At 33.7% G+C, this 22,470-nt stretch overlaps 1 protein-coding gene across 4 annotated transcripts in view; it reads left to right on the top strand.

Annotated features, from left to right (window-relative positions):
* Ddx60 (DExD/H-box helicase 60) overlaps nt 1-22,470 on the top strand; it is a 100,637-nt gene that overhangs the window by 2,196 nt on the left and 75,971 nt on the right. For 3 of the 4 annotated variants that reach the window (XM_046447873.2, XM_046447874.2, XM_046447871.2), the window contains exons 2-8: nt 3,951-4,061; nt 4,213-4,273; nt 4,713-4,902; nt 6,051-6,392; nt 8,034-8,150; nt 19,695-19,838; nt 21,871-22,029. In XM_046447873.2, coding sequence (XP_046303829.1) covers nt 4,043-4,061; nt 4,213-4,273; nt 4,713-4,902; nt 6,051-6,392; nt 8,034-8,150; nt 19,695-19,838; nt 21,871-22,029 — 1,032 coding nt within the window. In that variant the 5' untranslated portion in view covers nt 3,951-4,042. Of the gene's footprint in view, nt 1-3,950; nt 4,062-4,212; nt 4,274-4,712; nt 4,903-6,050; nt 6,393-8,033; nt 8,151-19,694; nt 19,839-21,870; nt 22,030-22,470 lie in introns of those variants that run through there. The other variant, XM_058580374.1, reaches the window with a different exon arrangement.

Consider the following 22,470-nt stretch of genomic DNA (forward strand, 5'->3'; position numbering starts at 1 on the left):
CTGTGAATCCAATTCTTGCAATTTGTTTCTATGTTGAGTCATAAGTGGAAAACCAATAAAGAGACAGTTACAAAATTATGTTTATGAACACATTATTTATTCCCTGTCAAAACAGTCTATATATCTGGCTAGGAAATGCAGTTCTTGATTATTGAGACTACTATTTGAAATAGACCATGACAATTGAAATAGACTGAATTCAAAGTATTGTGGACTCCCTTTGCTTTATAGCTTAATTAATTTTTGTTTTACTGTTTCTTGATTATCCTCATGTCCCTCCCCATTTTCTGTACTTCCTTTACATAAAATTATCATTAAGATATATGGTTGGTGAAACTTCTGACTTAAAGTCTAGTTAATGTCATTTTGCCTTTTCAATGAATTGAATCACGATTTGGATGAAGAATTCTAGCTTCAAATTATTCCCCCATTAGAAATTTGAAAACATTGTTTTCTTTTATCAAAATATCCAGCATATTGCTTATTTTAATTTGTTCTAACTGTATGTCAGGCACTTATGGTAAGCCATTTGAATACATTAGTTCATACATTTAAATAACTTGAAAACAATCAGAGGGAAATAATATTATTGTCATTTTACAGATGATTAAATGCAAAGAAAATAAATAACTAGTCTAAATAATAGAACTATAGAGTGTGCTTGAGAACTACGATTAAAACTCAGGTCATCTGTCAATAGGATTCATGAGTTTATTCACTTCACCTATGTTTTAGAATCCATTTCTTCTCAGCTCTCTGTTTCTCTATTTTTAGAGCTCTGTAAATCTAAAGTGTAGTTTTCTTTTTTATCATTATTTCTGCTCAACACTTGGAGGAACTTTTCAACCTAAATGCCTTTTTTTATTTCATTACAGTCTAATAATATTATATTGCTTTGCAAATATTGATTAATTTTTCTGTCCACCTGTTTTAGAATCCTTTTTTTTCCTTTGTCTTTTTTTCTGGAATTACCATTCTATGCCCTTAGAACTTTTTCATCTGTCATCTGTATTCCTTAGTATTTTTTCAATTATTTTTATATCTTTTTGTCTTTTATTTCTCTCCTCTAAGAAACTTCCTGGACTTTAATCCCCTGATCACTAACTTGAGATTCCAGCAGGTTCATTTTATTGTTCTGAACATTAATTTTTTTTTGAAATTATGTTTTTAATTTTTATAAGCACTTGCTCTGTTTCTCTTTGTGATAATATTTTATTTGATAATATATTTTTTGATTCTTTGACAATACTACTTAGAAATTTTCAAAGCTCTATTCTGTTTCTTAATCACATTAGTCATCTGATTTCTTATTTTCTTTTTGCCTCTGGTGTTTGGGGATTCTAGTGTGTGTGTGTGTGTGTGTTCATTCAGCTATTTTTCTATAGTATGCCTCTTCCTGAAATGAGGGAGAAGTGTGGATAAGAACCATGAATTCTATACAAATGTTAAGGCATGTATGTGTTTAGTATAGAGTTTAATACAGAAGCTTTCTGGTAGGGTATGTGAGAGGAGTGTAGGCAGGCAGGCTGTGGACCCTTGGAATCCCTTAATTGTCAAAGTAAAGAGAGTTTTATTCTGCCACCATGGTTACTGTTAAAAAATAGTGCTGTGTCCAGAAGATACCCACATCTCATTAGAAATTATGATTATTTTTATAGAAAACTATGCTGGTCTTTTCAATTTATGTGGGTTATTTCTTCAAATATTTTCTGAGTTGTCAGGACAAAAATACTCAGTTTGTTGGGGGTGAACTATTTAATATATAAAACAATTAGGTCATTATTTTGTCCTAGCAGTTCCATTAAAAAAAAGTTCTGGAGCCACTAAGGATGCTGTGAATGTCTGGAAACTTATAAATTAGCTTATTACATCTTGCAGAATCAGACACTATCCCTTCTGATGCTCTCTTTTCTTCTGTGACATCCTCAGAGTTAATTTTCTTTTGCTTGTTCAGGTCTGACTGACTTGTCTTTTTCCTTTTGAGCTGCCTAAGACTTGGAGAATTGAAGGAAGACAGCACAGCTATGTGAAGTTAGCAAGTTTTCAGGAAAATGTCTGAAGTCCTTGCCTGGGCACAGGACCCTTAATAGTCTGATCTGTGCCTGCCTTTCCAGCCTCACCTCCAGTTGGTGCTTTGCCTTGTAGAGTGACCTGCAGAGTCTCAATCTTGTCATGCAACTCCACATTTCTGTGTATTAGACCGGTGATGATTTGCTATCTGCAACATCTTTGCTTCCATAAAATTCTTCATCTGTCCATCATACTGCATTGTTTGATTTCATTCTCCTTAATCCCCACCAGGGTGTGAGGACCACTCTCCATACCCACTTGCCTGTGTTGCAGCGAGTACAATGCCTGGCAAAGAGTAGATAATCTATCACTCACTGAAAAAGATGGTAACTGGGTGATCAGGCGACAGTGTTTATATTCCTGTTTCCATTAAGTGTTTCCTCAATGTCCCAGCCCACAAAAGAAAAAAATTTTCTTTTTTCTTCAAACTGTTTCAATTTTAAAGTCCTATACCTTCTTTCTTTTTGATTTTTTAATATTATTTTAGTTTATCAGAGTGCATCACCACTGTATGTTCTTCTTCCTTCATGTTGTGAAAAAGAAATCTACATCTACACATTCATCTGTCAATCATCTCTCTATATTTAACGTTAACAGCCTTAACACACTGTTTGGCACATGCCTATTTTGTTTCCATGACAAGATGGGTAAGTGCATTTTCTTCTGCCTCTTTCGTAGTTCTTTATGTTATCTTTTCAGACTCTTCCACCTCTCTTCTGCTGATTATTAAATATTAGTAATCCTCAAAATTAGATTTTTGCTTCCTTCTCTTGTTCCATGAGGATATCTCCTGCTGTTCAAGCAAACTAATCTATGCCAGTGGCTCCCTTACCATTCATGACTCAATTATTCAGATCTAGCTCAGACCTTGAAATTTGACTTCTAGACCTATATATTTAATTACTTACATGACATGGCCTCTGGTAAGTCTTGAAAGTCTGCAATATCAGGTTGTCCACAAATTAACTCATAATTGTTGCTTTAAGGTTACAAGGTTTCATTACAGGGTTTCCAGATGAGGAAATGACCTATCATCCATTTCATTGCATGAGCTAGAATCCTGATTCATCCTTGATGGTCCCCTTTTCCTCTCTTCTTCATCCATTACCAAATTATGTCAAACTCACCTTCTAAATTACCTTCGAAGAAATCCACATCTTTCCAGCTTTACTAACACAAACCCCCATCAAACTACGATTACGTGAAACTATCATCATTATTGTCCTGAAGAGTAGCTTTCTCTCTTCTCTACTAACAAGAATGTTACACTCTTCTTATCTGTTCCCTGTACTGTCACCAAAGTCATCTTTGCAAAATGCAGTCATTAGAATGCCACCTGCTTAAAATATATCAGTGGCTAAACTTGTATTCTAGGATGGAGAGAAAATCCTGTATATGCCCTCGAAGGCCCTGCATGCCCTTCTATATGTCCAGATCTGTCTAGCCCAGCGGGCCCTTCTTCACCTTCCCCACTCCATTTCCATTGGCAACTCCAAGAGCAGCTCTGTCTGTGTACCTTCATACTACAGAGTTTTTACACGTGGTGTTTTAGTGCTCCCTCTGCTTGGAATGCTACGTTCTCCTTCTTTGTTCAGTTAGTTCTTGTTTAATCCTTTGCAAACCATCTTCAGCATTACTTCTTTAGGGAAGCTTGCTCGGACCTCTTTGTTACTTTTGAGATTTTTTCCATCGTTTATAAGATTATGTGATTAATAACTATCTTTCCTGATAGTTTTTAAGCTCCTGGAGAACTAACTGCACATTGACTTGGTTCATTCTGGTATTTCCATCGACTAGTATTTTGCCTGGCACATAATAGTCATTCAGAACCTATTTGTTGATAGAATAAAAATGTTCTTATTTTTCTTCTTTCTTTGCAGGTCCGCCATTTTCATTAATAATTACCTTTTAAAGGGACAAGAGGAAAGAGCATTTGGTATATATTTAATATTTGCCAGTTCAGATTGGAGACATGGCAGCAATCAGAATGGGTAATTTTTAACTTAAAATATTTATAGAATTATAAAATATAAGCTATGCAGATTTAATGGAATTAAAGTAACTGTATCACAGTTTCTAATTTCTCAAAAACCGACTTAAAAAGGTTGGACTGAAAATAATCCACTCTCTTTGTCTTTATAGATGACACTGTGTTCTCAGAGATAATATCACAGTTCATTTTGCAACAAATGCCAGAAGCTGAGTGAGTATTTTTGTAATTATATAGAGCTGTGAAATCATATATTCCCTGCTTCTTATACATCTATTTGGCCTTATTCTTTAAAAAAATATTTAGTTTTTAGTTTTTTTAAGTGGACACAATATCTTTATTTTACATTTATATGGTGCTGAGGATCGAACCCAGTGCCTCATGTATGCTAGGTGAGCATTCTACCACTGAGCCACAACCCCAGCCGTATTCAGCTTATTCTGACCTATCTATCTATATGTATCTCAATATATACATATGTACATATGTATGTAATGTAGATGCATTATAATACATCAATAGACAGCTATATAACTACACATATTCAGCTGATTCAGTTATGAATATTCAATAATAATGCCACCCAGTTTTGAGTCATTATTTAATTTATATGTGATTTCTGTTTTAATTCTGTGTTTTTTTTTCATTTTAGCTATTCCAGTTTATTCAATGATTTTGTTGAATCTGAATTTTTTCTGATTGATGGAGATTCATTACTTATCACATGTATATTTGACAAATCATTAAAGCCAGGACAGAATCTCCATTTTGTCTACCTGGTGGAACGCTATCTCATGGATCTTAATAGTAAAGGAGGGCAATTTTCCATAGTTTTCTTCAAGGTAATTTGACAATTGAGTTCTTTTCTATGATTTGAGTTTCCAATCCAAAATTGTTTAAATTATTTTGTACTTTTTTCTTTTATAACCAAGTAAATGTATTTTTAAAAGTTTAGAATATTTAAGGGGAGAAAAGAAAAAAATATTAGCCACAGTCTTAATATTCTCAAATCACAACACTTAACCTTATATTTTTTATTTTCAATTATGGAACTTTATTGTAAGGACACACACATTCATGAAGGTAGATGAGAAATCTCCTCATCAGTAGTCCATCTGATCTCTGGGTTGTAATTCGCCAGCTCTGAGAACTATTTCTGTCTTCAAAACTCAGCAGTAAGTTTATTTGAGCACAAAATAATATGTGTTTTTGCCCAGCAAAACCCACCAACTGTTCTTGGTTATTGTTTGCTCTATAGTAAGTACGTTTGAGAGAACCTTATTTAGTGATCTTTTTCTGATTAAAATATAATTAATAAAAATTTTACAATTTTGAATGTATAACCATATCACCCCTTCCTCATTCTTTTCCTAAAGGAAAGCTAACTACCCAAGGAGTTTGGTGTGAGTCTGTTCAATCATTTCACAACCCACATTGTTGTTATATTTTTGAACATTGATGGTTGCCTACTAGCAATATTTTGAATGAAGAGCTAGGGTTCTGGATTAATGTATACAATTTATTTGGCTATGCAAATTTTGGTCTTTTGAGAGGAACTTTTGCTCCCTAAGGGAGGTCATAATGGGTTAAAACAGTCCTCTAGAGCAATGTGATCCATCTCAGTTCTCCATTCCAGATAATTTCTATCTATCACTGCTTTTTATATAATTTCTCTTGTCTCTTTTGCATTGAGATTGGAGAGGGAAAGATTTAGATAATGCAAAGAAAGACTGAGGTAAACCCTTAGTAAACCCTGAGTATTATTGTTTTGCTTTGCAGGGGAAGCATTTTTAAAATCTGAATTGTAATTTATGGCATATTGATATGAAGGGCAGTCAAAGTTTTAGGGTTTATTTTCAAGATTATATGACAGAACAAAACAGTTGGATTTGATTCCTGTAATGTCATTAATGGTATGTCTTCACCAACAAAAGTAGAAAAACACTACATGATCATTTTAAAATAATATACTTCATCACCTTCTCCATAGGATGCTGAGTACGCATATTTCAACTTCCCTGAACTTCTTTCTTTGAGGACCGCTTTAATTCTTCATCTTCAGAAAAATACCACCGTCAATGTTTGCACTAACATTTCTGGATGCTTATCAAATGAGTGGAAAGTTTTCTTGGAAGAGAATTGCCCATATTTTCTGGTAGTCGCAGATGAAGGCCTGAACCATCTGCAAACAGATCTTTTCAACCTTCTCATCATTCAGTCCTGGTCCATGGAGGTCAACGTCGTGCTTTTCTCAGGCCAGTCATCTGATATTCTCCGACTTTATGGCTACCTTATGCCAAGCAACTATAGGAATCAGGTGTTTTTTAGGAAGGTAATTTATATCAAAAAAGCAACATTTATATTAAAAATTTCTAAATTAATTGACTCAGTTTTCTTTCCACTTCCTACTTGGGAATTATCATGGGCTTAACAGAGAAGTATAGAAAACTAATAATAATGATCATTATCATAGTAATAAATAGTATTAATACATATTGTTATTCAATAGTGCTTGGCTCTTCTCATGAATGATTTTTATTTAACTTGTTCAACAGTCCCATAAGGTAGTTGGTAGTATCATCTATATTTTATAGATGAGTAAGTAGATACTTGAATAAGTAATCTGTTCATTATTAACATTGAAAGAGTAAGAGAACAGAGTTGAAAGGACACAGTATGACTCCAGCCCCGATGTCCTTAACTACTGTGAGGCATACTGACTCCAGTTTAATAAAGGTAGAAATTGTATTAAATTGGAGGCAAAAGTTCTGTCTTTATTGCTGAGATATACTATTAAAATGATAGTTAATATGATGACCTCAATAAGAACACAATAGAGTGAGCTAATAAGAAAAAAAAAGGAACTGAGATAAGTTTGTTACTTCGTTGAAATTCTCAGAGTAAAAAATGTGTAGTGACTTTATAAATAAATCTTGTTTCTATTTATTTTTCACTACTTGTAGTAAATTCTGAATATGAAGTTCATTCTACAGTTGATCACAATAATTTTTGATCAATTAATTTTTTATCACTCTTTGAGAATTGTGTCAAAACCCAGGTGACTATCATAAAATGTTAAAATAGTTTATTTTGCTTTAGTTAGTATTCCTATCATCAAACTATTTCCACCTTTGGTTGCCTACTGTGAGCAGGAACAACCCTGGCATTTGTTTTTATATTGAGAGGGAGGAAGTATTGCTAATCAGTTCATTGTATTCTGTTAGAGTGATTTCTGAATCTGTTTTAACAGTGTCCTGCAAACATTCTGGCCAATCTCTCTTTAAGGACACTTTTTTAATTAGAGGATTTTATTTATGGTAAAATGATTTATCTCCTAATTTTTTGGAATTTAAAGAGGTATTTAATCAATCAATTGTGGACACCTTAAATAGAATTAGGAACTCAATAAAATGCATTTTATTAATCCAATTGAGGAGCACTTGAAATATTAGTAATGGCAGTTGCGAGGATGATGGGTACCTGTGGAGAGGTTATGCTATTTGCTATTCATTTAATGCAACATGTTTTATTACAATATATATCTTTTAAATAGGTAGTTATGTTTGAAATTTTGTCATAATAAAGTACATTCCATTAAATGCGCATGATGATTTTTTGGGGGGTGTTGGAAATGTTCTAAAATTAGCTTGTGATGCCTGTTGCACTATTTGGTAAATTTGCTAAAAACCTTGAATTGGACATTTAAAATGAATGAGTTTTATGTTATTTTATTTATACCTTAATGAAATTATTGAAAAATATAATGCATTATTTTCCTAGGAAAGATAAAATAGTACTCTTTGGCAAGCTTACAAAACATTGCTGACCATCTGCAATTATGTTAGTACAGTTTCTATTTTTACTGAAAATATATTATAACATAATTATACCTTAAGTATCTGATTTTCTGTAGTTGGAAAATAATTATATATTTGATTTATGGCAATTTATCTGACTTTCCTCTGTCTTGCAGAATTCAGGGAGCATTTTCAAGACTTACAAAACCCTGCTTAAACAATTGGAAAAATGCAGAGTTTTAGCCTTAGAACCTCTTTTGGGAAATTTAAAATGGGAAAAGATGATGAAAGAGGTAATGAAACTTTAAATTTTTTATTTGAACTGATTTTTTAATTATAAAAAAGCTTAAAAATATGTAGATTTTTCATAATTCCCCCCCCACCTTTCCCTGATGCTAATTTCTTTCTTTCTTTTTTTTTGGGGGGGGGGTGCTGGGGATTGAACCCAGGGCCTTGCGCATGCCCTGCCCTGATATTAATTTCTAATGTAGCCATGTGCATTAATCAAAACCAGGAAATTAATATTGGGATGGTACTGTTAACTAAGTTTCAGACCTTATTTGAGTTTCACTAATTTTTGTGACTAATATACTTTTTCTGATTTAGAATTGTATATAGGATACCCCATTTACTTAATTGCTATGTCTTCCCGGTCCCTTCCAGTCTGTAATCATTCTCAGAGTTTCCTTATCTTTCATGACCTTGACAGTTTTGAAGAGTATTGATGTTGTGTTTAAAATATACTTCAGTTTGGGCTTGCCTGATGTCCTTTACTGTTTGGAATGAGGTTATGCATTTTTAGCAAGAATGTCACTGAATTAATTCTGTGCTCTTAGTGCATCTTAGCAGAGCTCATGATGTTGGTGTGTCTTAATATTGGCTAAGTTGCTTGGTGCCTTGAGAGCTTTTTCCTGGTGAGAAATTATTATTTTCCCTTTAGAGTTCATAAATATTTTCAGTAATATTCTTTGTGACAATGCAAATTATATTTTTTCTTACACTTTTTCTAACTAATTCTAGCCACCATCAGTGAAACTTTTGTGCAGTTATTTTGGATATTTTTGCCTAATGCTGATTTTCTATTTCACTCTTTGCTATGCTCCATAACTGGAATTCTATTTCAAGAGAGCAGTCCTAATTCTGCAATTTGTTTGTTTATTTGGTTAATTATGTGAATGTAGACTAATGGGTATTTATTTTAAAAGTTAAAATTCAGTATTATAATTATTTTAGTGCTCAGATTGTTCCAGGTTTGAACATTGGAAGCTCCTCCAGGTTGGCACCTGCCTTCCTCTATAAGACTCTAATCTTTGGGGACATTTTCTTACTTTTTGAAATCCCCAAATGTTCTGGTCTTGTCTTACATTTTTCCTGTCCCAGCCCTGAAATTAATCATTTATCTTATGGGTTCTGGTTGTTTTTATTGGAAAATGGCAAAAAGAAGCCCAGATATGGGAACTCTGTTCATTGCTACTGAAGTATCATTGCTAATAGGTCTTCCCAGAAGACAGCGCTGGTAAATGTATGTATACTAATCCTTGTGTGTGCAAATGTCTATATTTTAATTATCTGAATTTCCACCTCGGTATTTACCTACTTACCTTTCTATATTAAATATCATGTGTTCATACTGTTTTCTTTCACTTCAATTCAATTCCATATGTTCATTTTATTCCTTCCTTTATCTGTAATTTCTTTCTTGAATTGTGAGAAATCCAGCTTTCATTGTCTGCAATATATGTACTTATTTGTTCAATTCTAGTACACACATAAACTAGTTTTAGAATTGTCAACTTTATCCTGTGGGAAACATTCCCTAAGCAGATTAAAGAACTTTTGCATAAATAGTTTTATCTGTAGCTCTTAAATATGTCAATATACTGTTTTTCAAAGTTATTTAGGTTAATTTTTCTTGTCCATCTATTACAATATCTTATAGGTATTAATTAGTATTTTCCTCTCTTTTTGCACTTAATAGAATATTTTGGAAATCATTTTAAAACAGTTTATACATATCAGCATTATGTTATATAGCTGCATAGTACTTCTAGGTGTGAACATACTGTATATTTTTTTAGTTATTCTCTTAGGAATAGGATTTACTTTGTTTTTTAATACTTTGAAATTACAATCTATGCTCTAATGAATAACCATATCATGTGTATTTTTGTACTGTTGGAGGTTTATCTTCAGATTAGACTCTAGAAATAGCATGCTGAAAGAAAAGATAAGTGGAGATAAAGTTTAGTTAGGTATTGTCAAAGTTCCTAATGGAAGAAGGAATAAGAAAACTGATTTTTGCAGGCATTTTTGGGTTTGACTCTGAACTGTTTTTACATGTTACAAATATTAACTCTTTGCATATAAAAGACGTATGAATATTTTCTCTCGATACGTCAGTTGACTTCATTTGTCATGCACTTAAAAATATTTAATGTTACTTTTATTAATCTTTTTGGGGGAGATTATCTTAGATTTTAAGTCATCGATAGAATTCCTTATACAAAGGAAGGAGAAAGTTGTCTAAGATTTCTCATATTTATATTTTCCACATTCTTATTCATGATCCATTGGAGTTTATTCTTGTGTGTAGTGTGAGATGTGGATATAATTTTTGAGTTTTTCAAATGACTACTCTGTGCTTTTTGTTAAAAAGGTGTCTTTCTCCAAATTATTTGAGATGAAACCTGTTTGTATACTAAATTTCTTTATGTATTTGTAATAATACTGAACTTTACACTCTATTCCACTATTTAGTTGCAAATTCTATGCTCTTTTGATTATAAAGACTTTGTGGTATTTTTAACGTCTCATTGGGCTAGGTTTTCCACTTAAATGTAAGTTTTTCATTGTAAGTTTTTCTCTTACAATGGTCTCAAAACTATTCTTGCATGTTTATTTCTCCATGCGAAATTTTGTTCTCAACTTGTTTATGTCAAAAAATAACTATTGATATTTTTATTGGATGGTATTAAATTTATAAATTCAATTGGGAGAGAATTGGCATTTTTATAATGATGAGTTGTTCCAGGCAAGCAGAAGGAATGTATTAACGTTTCTGGAAGTCAACTTTTGTCTCTTTCAGAATTTGAAAAATTTCTTCATATACATTGTATATAATTCTTGTTAATTTCTTCCTAAGTAGGTGATCTTTTTTGTTGCCATTGTAAGTGGAATTTTCTCTGTCATTATGTTCTCTACTTTTTTTCTTGTTTATGCTTATGAAACCTGTTGGTTTTTATGTGTGAATTTTACTCTAAGTTTCATCAAATTCTTTATTTTGACTTTTTATTTTTTTGGTACTGGGGATTGAACTCAAGAGCACTCGACCACTGAGCCACATCCCCAGCCTATTTTGTATTTTATTTAGTGACAGGGTCTCACTGAGTTGCTTAGTACCTTACTTTTGCTGAGGCTGGATTTGAACTCTCGATCCTCCTGTCTCAGCCTCCTGAGCCACTGGGATTACAGATGTGTGACACCATGCGTGGGAAATTATTTTATTTTGTTTTTTGTTTAGTTTTTATCATTGATTTTATGGGGTTTCCCATATCATATAATCTGTGAAAAGACAGAAATAATTTTGTTTTTTCTTTCTCCATTCTTATGCCTCGAATTGCTTTCTTCAGTCTGATTGGATTAGTTAATGAATATAGTGTATAATAGCAGAGATAGTGAGCATCTTTGTCTTATTCCTGGTTTTAGTGGAAATGTCTTTAGTGTTTCTCATTAAACAGGACTAAGATTATCTATCTATCTATCTATCTATCTATCTATCTATCTATCTGATCTATGATGTTAAAAATTTAGCCCTAAGCTTCTATTTTTGAGTATTTTTATCATAAATGAATATGTGTTGAAAGTGCAGATATAATCATAACTTTTTCTCTTAGCTTTATTAGTACTCTACGTGATATTAATAAATTTCCTTACATTGAAGCAACTTGGCATTCCTGGTATAAATACTATTTAGTCATGATGTATCACTTTCTTAATGTGGTATTGGATTCTGTTCACTGATACTTTGTTTAGAATTTTTGCACTGGTATATCTGAGGGATACTTTTCTGTAATTGTCTATTTTTATGTTGTCAGTGTTTTATATGCATCATAAAAAGAATGTTTTTCTTTTTTTAACAGTCTGAAATTATTTATAGATCTTTGGAATTATTTGGTTCTTAAACATATGATAGAGTTGTGTTGGATTATCATTGAAAATAATAGCTCTGTGAATCGTTTTGTTTTTTAGTGTCTGAAATTATTTCATCTGTCATTTCCACAATCTCCTCTAAAAATTTTTAATTCATATTTTATGTCATTTGATTGTTTTCTTAACTCTCATCAATGCTGCTTATTACATTTTTAATTGTGGCTGTTCTCCTTTGAGCATGTTGAATACAATCTTTATTTCAGGGTAGCTTTACATTTTCTAAGATTATTTTGCTGAATTAACCTATTTAATTTGTTCATTTTTCTCTCTCTTTCAATTCTGTCCCTAATTTGTCAGTTGCTGAATCAAGATCATTTTCATATCATAAAACACTTATTTTAGTTAACCTTATTTAGATTATAGACTTAGATTGCTTGTGCTTTATGGTGGTTGTTATTTTTTGGTATTGATAATGACATTTCCCTTAGTTAATTTATGTCAGATTTTGTATCAGTTAATTTATGTTGGAATTTTGAGTTTTGCAAGAGTTCTCCACTCCATTTTCATTATATTGATTTCATGATATTTTCATTCATCAGGTATTTGAAAACTGGATTTTTACAAATAACTCTTTGATGAACATCTTGGTGCATAGATCTTGGTGCACAGTTTGGATTATTTGGATTATTAGGCTAGATCCCTAGAACTTGGATAGCCAATCAGAAAGTATTAACAATTTAATGATAATTATATGTATTACCAAATACCCTTGCATTAAGCCTGTATCTATTCATACTCTCATTAACAAAGTATAAGAGAAACGATACCTTACATGATTTCCTGCCTATTAACCTTAAAATGTACTTTGTTAACTTGAAAGTAAAATACACTAATTATTTTTGTATTATTAAAAAAACTAAATATTTTTATATTTGTATAATATCTATATTTCATTAGAGAATTATAGACTTATTAAAGGCTTGGACATTTTCTTATTGATTTACAGATTCTCTTTACATCTTTCTAAAAAATTATTTTAATTATTCTTATGTTAGTTATGTATGACAGCAGAATGCAATTCAATTCATATTACACAAATAGAACACAATTTTTCCTGTCTCTGGTTGAACACAAAGTAGAGTCATACTATTCGTGTTTTCATACTATTCATGTTTTCATACATGTTCTTAGGGTAATAATGTCCATCTCATTCCACCATCTTTCCAACCCCCATGTCTCCTCCCTTCCCTTTGCCCTGTCTAAAGTTCATCTATTCCTCCCACGCTCCCCTCTCCATCCCTATTATGAATCAGCATCCTTATATCAGAGAAGACATTCAACCTTTGGTTTTGGGGGATTAGTCAACTTCACTTAGCATTATATTCTCCAACTCCATTCATTTACTTGCAAATGCCATAATTTTATTCTCTTTTAATGCTGAGTAATATTCCATTGTGTATATATACCACATTTTCTTTATGAATTCATCTACTGAAGAGCATCTCGGTTGGTTCCACAGTTTAACTATTGTGAATTGTGCTGCTATTAACATTGATGTGGCTGTGTCCCTGTAGTATGTAGTAGTCCTTTGGGTATAAACCAAGGAGTGGGGTACCTGGGTAAAATGGTGGTTCCATTCCCAGTTTTCAAAGAAATCTCCATACTCCTTTCCAAAATGGCTGCATATTTCCACGTTTCCAGTGAATTTCATGCAGTCCCACCAGCAGTGTATGAGTGTGCCCTTTTCCCCACATCCTCGCCAACACTTACTGTTGTTTGTATTCTTAATAGCTGCCATTCTGACTGGAGTGAGATGAAATCTTAGTGGTTTTGATTTGCATTTATCTAATTGCTAGAGATGTTAAACATTTTTTTCTATATTTATTGATTGATTGTATATCATCTTCTGAGAAGTGTCTGTCCCATTTATTGATTGGGTTATTTCCTTTTTTGGTGTTAAAATTTTGAGTTCTTTATATATCCTAGAGTTTAGAGTTCTATCTAATGTGGATGTGGTAAAAATTTGCTCCCATTCTGTAGGCTCTCTCTTTACCTCACTAATTATTTCTTTTGCTGAGAATAAGCTGTTGAGTTTGAATCCATCCCATTTATTGATTCTTGATTTTAATTCTTGCGCTACAGAAGTCTTATTAAGGAATTCAGGGGCCTAATCTGATGTGATGGAGATTTAGTTCTACTTTTTCTTCTATTAGGTGCAGGGTCTCTAGTTTAGTTTCTAGGTCCTTGATCCACTTTGAGTTGAGTTTTGTGCATGGTGAGGGATAGGAGTGTAATTTCATTTTGTTGCATATGGATTCCCAGTTTTCCAGCACCATTTGTTGAAGAGACTGTCTTTTCTCCAATATATGTTTTGGTGCCTTTATCTAGTGTGTGATAACTGTATATCTGTGGGTTTATCTCTGTGTCCTCTATTCTGTACCATTGGTCTACAAGTCTTTTTGGGTGCCTATATCATGCTGTTTTTGTTACTATAGCTCTGGAGTATAGTTTAATGTCTGATATAGTGAAGCCACCTGCTTTATTCTTCTTGCTAAAGATTGCTTTAACTATTCTGGGTCTCTTATTTTTCCAGATGAATTTCATGTCTGCCTTTCCTATTTATTTTTTTATTAATTATTTTTTAGTTGTAGGACACATTACCTTTATTTTATTTATTTATATGTTGCTGAGGATCGAACCCAGTGCCCCTGTGTGCAAAGAAAGCACAATACCACTGAGTCACAACCCCAGGCCCTGCTTTTTCTATTTATATGAGGAATGTCATTGGGATTTTGATTGGAATTGCATTAAATCTGTATAGTGCTTTTGGTAGTATGGTCAGTTTGACAATATTAATTCTGTCTGTCCAAGAACAAGGGAGATCTTTTCATCTTCTAAGGTCTTCTGTAATTTCTCTTTGTAGTTCACTATATAGATCTTTCACTTCTTTCATTAAGTTGATTCCCAAGTAATTTATCACTGATATACAGAAATGCTTTTGATTTATGGGTGATGATTTTATGTCCCGCTATTTTGCTGAATTCATTTATTAGTTCTAGAAGTTTTCTGGTGGAATTTTTTTGGGTCTTCTAGGTATAGAATCATATCATCAGCAAATAGTGCCAATTTGTGTTCTTTTTTTCCCTTTTTGTATCTCTTTAATTTCTTTCATCTAATTGCTCTGGCTAGTGTTTCAAGAACTATGTTAAATAAAAGTGGTGAAAGAGGGCATCCCTGTCTTGTTCCAGTTTTTAGAGAGAATGCTTTCAATTTTTCTCCATTTAAAATGATGTTGCCCTGGAGCTTAGCATAGACAGCTTAATAATGTTGAGATAAGTACCTGTTACCTCTAGTTTTTCTAGTGTTTTGAACATTAAGGGGTCCTGTATTTTGTCAAATGCTTTTTTTCTGCATCTATTGAGATTATCATATTACCATTATCTCTGAGTCTTTTGATGTGATGAATTACATTTATTGATTTCCACATGTTGACCCAAACTTGCATCCCTGGGATAAACTCCACTTGATTGTGGTGCACTATCTTTTTGATATGTTTTTGTGTTTGATTTGCCAGAATTTTATTGAGAATTTTTGCTTCTAAGTTCTTTAGAGATATTGGTCTGAAGTTTTCTTTCTTTAATGTGTCTTTGCCTAGTTTTGGAATCAGGGTAATATTGGCCTCATAGAATGAGTTTGGAAGTGTTCCCTCTTTTTCTATTCATGAAATAATTTGAGGAGTATTGGTATTAGTTCTTCTTTAAAAATCTTGTAGAAATCAGCTGTGTATCCATCCAGTCCTGGGCTTTTCTTGGTTGGTAGGCTTCTGATGGCATCTTCTATTTCATTACTTGAAACTGATCTGTTTAAATCGTGTATATCATTCAGGTTCAGTTTTGGCAAATAATGTGATGCTAGAAATTTGTTGATATCCTCAGTATTTTCTATTTTATTGGAGTATAAATTTTCAAAATAATTTCTATTTTTTTCTGTGTTTCTGTAGTGTTTGTCATGATGTTTCCTTTTTCATGATGGATGTTAGTAATTTGAGTTTTCTCTCTCCTTCTCTTCATTAGCATGGTTAAAAGTTTATCAATTTTATTTATTTTTTTCAAAAAACCAACCTTTTGTTTTGTCATCTTTTTTTTTCAAATGTTTCTTTTGTTTTAATTTCATTGACTTCAGCTCTAATTTTAATTATTTCCTGTCTTCACCTGTTTTTGGTGTTGATTTGTTCTTCTTTTCTAGGGCTTTGAGATGTAATGTTAGGTCATTTATTTGTTTACTTTTTCTTCTTTTAAGGAATGAACTTCATGCAAAGAACTTTCCTATTAGTATCCTTCATAGTGTCCCAGAGATTTTGATATCTTGTACCTGTGTTCTCATTAACCTCTAAGAATTTTGTAATCTCCTCCTTGATGTCTTTTGCAACCCATTTTTCATTCATTCAATGGCATATTATTTAATCTCCAGGTGTTGGAATAGCTTTTATTTTTTATGTTAACACTGATTTCTAATTTCATTCCATTATGACCTGATAGAATGTAGGGGAATATCTCTACTTTTTTGTATTTGCTAAGAGTTGCTTTGTGGCATTATTTATGGTGTATTTTAGAGAAGGATCCATGTGCTGCTGAGAAGAAGTGTATTCGCTTGTTGAAAGATGAAATATTCTATATATTTCAGATAAATCTAAGTTATTGATTGTTTTATTGAGTTTTATAGTTCTTTGTTCGGATTTTGCTTGGAAGATCTATCCAGTGGTAAAAGAGGTGTGTTAAAGTCACCCAGAATTATTGTGTTGTGGTCTATTTGACTCTTGAACTTGACAAGAGTTTTTTTGGTGACTGTAGATGCTCCATTGTTTGGAGGCATATATATTTATAATAGTTATGTCTTTTGATGTATGGTTCCCTTGAGCAGTATGAAATGTCCTTCTTTATCCCTTTTGATAAATTTTGGCTTGAGTCTACTTTATTTGATATGAGGATGGAAACCCCTGCTTATTTCTGCAGTCTAAGTGAGTGGTATGTTTTTTCCCAATCTTTCGCCTTTAGTCTGTGGATGTCTTTTTGTATGAGTCTCTTGGAGGCAGCATACTGTTGGGTATTGTTTTTTAAATCCAATATGCCAGTCTATGTCTTTTGATTGGTGAGTTCAGGCCATTAACATTCAGGGTTATTATTGAGACTTGATTTGTATTTCCAGCCATTCTTTTTTATTTTTTGGTATTTAACTGACTTGGTTTCTTCTTTGATTAGTTATTCCTTTAGTGTAATCCCTCCCTCTGCTGATTTTCATCATTGTTTTTCACTTTCTCTTGTTGGAATGTTTTGCTGAGGATGTTCTGTAGTGCAGGCTGTCTAGCTATAAATTCTTTTAACTTTTGTTTATCATGGAAGGTTTTTATTTCATCATTAAAATCTAAAACTTAATTTTGCTGGATATAAGATTCTTGGTTGACATCCATTTCCTTTCAGAGCTAGGCATATGTTGTTCCAGGATCTTCTAGCTTTCAGGGTCTGGGTTTAAAATTCTGCAGATATCTTAATTGTTTTCCCTCTATATGTAATGTGTTTCTTCTCTCTTATTCTGAATGCTAGACATTTTCATATAATGTGCCTTGGTGTGGATCTGTTGTGATTTTGTACATCTGGTGTCCTGTAAGCCTCTTGTATTTGGTTTTCCAATTCATTCTTCATATTTGGAAAATTTTCTGATATTATTTCATTGAATAGTTTGCTATTTCTTTTGGTTTGAAAGTCTGTGTCTTCCTTTATCCTAATAACTCTTAAATTTTGTCTTATATTTCTTGAATGTTCTGCTCATGGTTTCTTAACATCTTCACTGTGATCTACATTCTTTTTGAGATTATATATTTTGTCTTCATTGTCTGAAGTCCTGTCTTTCAAGTGGTCTAATCTGTTGGTGATGCTTTCTATTGAGCTTTTAATTTGGTTTATTATTTCTTTCATTTCAAGGATTTCTGGTTTTTTTTTCAGAACCTCCATCTCCTTATTGAAGTAATCTTTCGCTTCCTGTATTTGCTTATGTAGCTCTTTATCAAAATGATATTTTGCTTCCTGTTTTTGTTCTCTTATATCATCCTTTAATTCACAGAACATTTTAATTATGTACATCCTGAACTTTGTCGTTTCTTGTGTTTTGCTGGCCATGGATCTTAATAATGTAGTATCTTGATTTGTTTGGGGCACTTTTTCTCTTGTTTTTTTCTCAAGTTGTTTGTGTGTCTTTCCTTCTAGCACTGAGGATCTGCAGCATTACCCTTTTTTTATGCTTTAGGCTTATAGTGCTCCTGCCGGATTCCAATACCTCTTCTTTGAGGGGAAGAACAATGTTACCAATGCAAGCAATATAAAACCTTAAACCAAATTGTTTCTATTAAAGCATTTACAGTTTTGTCATAATATACAGAAATGGTGAGTTCAATTAATTTCTACAATATTAAACAGCAGGTTTGCAAAAGGGTTTATAGTTTCCGATAAAGTGTGAAAAGGGAATCTAAAGAAGATGGTTAGTAGCAGGGGAAGGGAGACGAAATGATTTTGGGGAGACAAGTAAGTGGGAAGACAAAAGAGTATATCAAACAAACACAGATAAATATTAAGAAAAATAAGAAGTACAAAAATAGGAAATAAAAGAATATACAACACAACTGTAATATACTATTCAGACATCCCAGTCCTTAGTATCCTAATTCATGCAAAGTACTTGGTTTCACCAATGTTGGGATGTGAGGGCGGCAGAATAGAGAGGGAGGAAAAAAAAAACTCTTAAAGGAAGAAACAAGGATTGTTTTAGTTGGAGATCAGTATGTTTCCTGCTTCCCTTTTCATCCAATAGGCGGGGCCATCTGTTGTGAGCTGGTATCTCACAACACATATGTGAAGGTTTCCAGGCTGGGAGGGTTGGTCTTGGGTGCAGAGCACCTGGAAGTGGGTGTGGCACCAGCTGATCCCTGAGAAGAGATTGCATCCCAGGGATCTCCTTTGGGGACCGCTTGTGTGATGTGGGCACCTGGTCTTATCTCCTTATATCACTGATAGACCTCAGAGTTCCTTGTCTCTAATTTATTCTCTAAACTGTACACTCACCCACTCCCTTTCTATTCCTGATCAGGGACCTTTCTTTCAGGAGGTCTTATGGGTTGTACTCTAGGGGCTGCAAACCTGTCTTGGAGAGTTATTTTGTATTGGGCAGTCACTGTGCGGGGTTAGCAGCTGGGGACTATGGATACCTGCCCAGCTGGTGTTCTAAGCTGGGATTCACCACAACTATAGGTAACAACGAAGGTGTCCCAAGATGGAGGCATCTGCTTTCAGCGATGGAGTGTCAGGTTGGATTGGGGGGCCCAGTCAGTGGCATTGGGCGATGTGTTCAAAGATGCAGCTCAGACCCAGTGTGGGCTCTACAGGTGTCAGCGGGGCTGTCCTGGGCCTCATTCTTTACATCTGCATTTTAATGATTTCATTGAAATTATTTTCCCACTTAAAATTTTGTTTGTAGTGTTTTAATAGAAACAATTATAGTTTTACATTTATAGTTTTATAGTCCTATTTATCCGTTTTTTTTTTTTCTGTATGGTTTATCCTAGTAAGATCACTTATGGATAAACATATTCATTTAGAAATCTAAATGCAATCACAAGTTACATTTTGCTTCTGTGACAGGCCTGTGAGACTATGTCTCTGCTGAAGCAAATCTGGCCCGAAGGATCTGACATTCGACGTGTCCTCTGTGTTACTTCATGTTCGCTGTCTTTAGGAATGTATCATTGCTTTTTAGAAAACAGAAAGAAGTCCTCCTCTGGTCAGGTAAGTGACATCCAACAGGTGTGCTTCTTCTTCTTTTTTTTTTTTTTTTTAGTATTTATTAGATGTTGATGGACCTTTATTTAATTAATTTATTTATTTATATGCGGTGCTGAGAATCGAACCCAGAGCCTCACACATGCGAGGCAAGCGTTCTACCACTGATCCACAAGGTATGCTTGTTTTACCTCTCCTGGTAAAACAAGGAATGAAATATGATGCTGGAATTTTGATAGGAATTGCTATGAATATGTATTGCTTTGTGTAGCATGGATATTTGCACAATATTAATTATTCTTACCTATATGAACATGGACAGCTTTAATGCATTCCCCTTTGATGTTCTGTAATGTTCATCCACCATTTCCTCCATTTGATTCTCATGTTTACTCATGTTTTCCCCTTATTTATATAAGCTTCAACTAGAGGAACAGCAGTAGAACTTATATCCATAAAGAAACATCTGCTGTGTTGCTCTGTGATTTAATGTTTTACTGTACAGATGTTTTACCTAGTTCATATTTAGTCTAAATCAGGTAGTGGGAGGAAACAAGAAGGGGTGTTATCGCATGGTGGAATCCTGCTCTGCTGCCATGTTTTGGAATCTGTATTCATCATGCCAATAATCCTTACAACAGCTTTTCAAAGCAGGCATTATTATTTCTATTTCACATATGGGAACACGGACTAAGTTTCAGGTATTCCAGATAACATTCCTCAAGCCAAAGGAGTTAAATAGCCACATGAATTAAATTCAGGCTTGTCTTGCGCAAATTCCATAATATCACAGTCCTGAAAGAACATGCCTCCTGTGTTGTTTTGATGTCATTCTAACTGAAGAGGTACTACAGTTCTTTAATTATTTATGGCTGGTAAGGTCAACAATCTGTGGTCCAGCCTGGATTTCCTCTACATCTAAACATTCATCTCTACATATATGTACTCTTTTATGCACACACACATACGCATACACATCACATAGCCACATATACACTGGCTATTTTGATATAATCTTAGTACAGGGGTGTTTTTAACTAAAAATCCTTGTTAAGGAAAAAATGAAGTTTTACCTCTATCTTCCACAATTTCAGAAGTGTACCACGATCATTATCTTTTCCTCAGCATTGTGTTTATTTTGTTTTCAATCTCTCTCTCTTTTTTAGTATCAGGAATTGAACCCAGAGGTGCTTAACCCCGGAGCCTCATCCCCAGCCCTTTCTTTTTTTATTTAGAGACAGGGTTTTGCTAATTTGCTTAGTGCCTCACCAAGTTGCTGCGCTTGGCTTTGAACTTGCAATCTTCCTGCCTCAGCATCCTGAGCAGCTGGGATTTCAGGCATGCGCTGTAGTGCCCGGCTCAATATCTCTTTAAATATGCACTTAGTGAAACATGTCTCCATGATTCAGCATGCTATTTGAAATCATTCTCATAAAAAATAGTAGTAAGTCAAATTGACCTTTGTGGAACTTCCAACCATTGGACCCTATTTGGCCCTCTGGAGGTGCCCTGATGGAGTCTTACTCTTGCTTCCCTTTCAACCATGCAAACGTTTGAGGATAATAAAGACGTATTGTCCCTTGGTGTCCACTTCCTTACCCTTGTTGTCATTGGGCATGTTGAGGTGCTATGTGGTGTCCTCACCCTGGTAACTTGCAATATTACTTTTAACCTATGATGCTTTGGGCAATTAGACCAATTAAGATGTGGCTCCATCCATACAGAGTCCTGTGGGTTCTTGACTTTTTTCATAGCTTGATCAGCTCATGTGAAGACCAGCTTAACTGAAAATCCTGAAAAATGTCTTACTTAAATAGCTATTAAGCTAGAAACTTCCTTTTTACTTTATCTCAAATATGCATAAATGCAGTCAAGTTCATTAAGGAAAGTACTGTCTTGGCATGCAGAGTGAAGAATGCGGTAATGCTTTAATTCCTGCACAAAAGAGTGTGGCTCCTAGCTATTGTGGTTCTGCATGTTTAGGATGCAGTTTTTTGTAGGCTGCTGTTCTCTGGTTTACCATCTCTATTTTATTTAGGTGAAAGATCATTGCTTAACCCTGAAGGAGGCGAAAGATTTGTGTAGACTGCATTGTCTCAGTGTGGTGTTTCTTCTCCACTTGCCTCTTTCTCAAAGAGCACGTTCCAGATTTATCACTTCCCATTGGATTAAAGGCACTCAGCCCTTTTTGAAAATGGTAAATATACTCTTTTATTAGTTTGTTGTTCTTTTGTTTCCCCCTGTTTGGTGGATTAAAAACCACAATCATATTTAAAACAGATTTATAGGTGCACAGTATTGGCCCTTTGGGGCTTTAAAGGTTTGATTGCTTAAATCAATCACTTATATAGTTTCAACAACTGCATTTGGCAGTAATAACAAAATGTCATGATATATATCCAAAGTAAAAAGTCTTTTCTATCTTTCCTTCTTCAAATATCTTTCAAGATCAGGTTTTTATATCATCCACTGTAGGAGATTGTTGGTGACCATGCCTTCTACTCTAAAAAGGAACAGAAGAAACCAATGTAATACTTTGGGGTCCATTAGAGATGATAGCTGGCTTCAGGAAAATAGAAAATAAAGACTTCAGGAAGATAGAAAGAAAAAGCAAAAGAAAACTTCCCTAGAGACCCAC

The sequence above is a fragment of the Marmota monax genome, unplaced genomic scaffold, assembly GCF_021218885.2.
Source record: "Marmota monax isolate L192 unplaced genomic scaffold, Marmota_monax_Labrador192_F-V1.1 WCK01_AAM20220418_F8-fsc00040, whole genome shotgun sequence".
In the NCBI taxonomy this organism is placed as follows: domain Eukaryota; kingdom Metazoa; phylum Chordata; class Mammalia; order Rodentia; family Sciuridae; genus Marmota; species Marmota monax.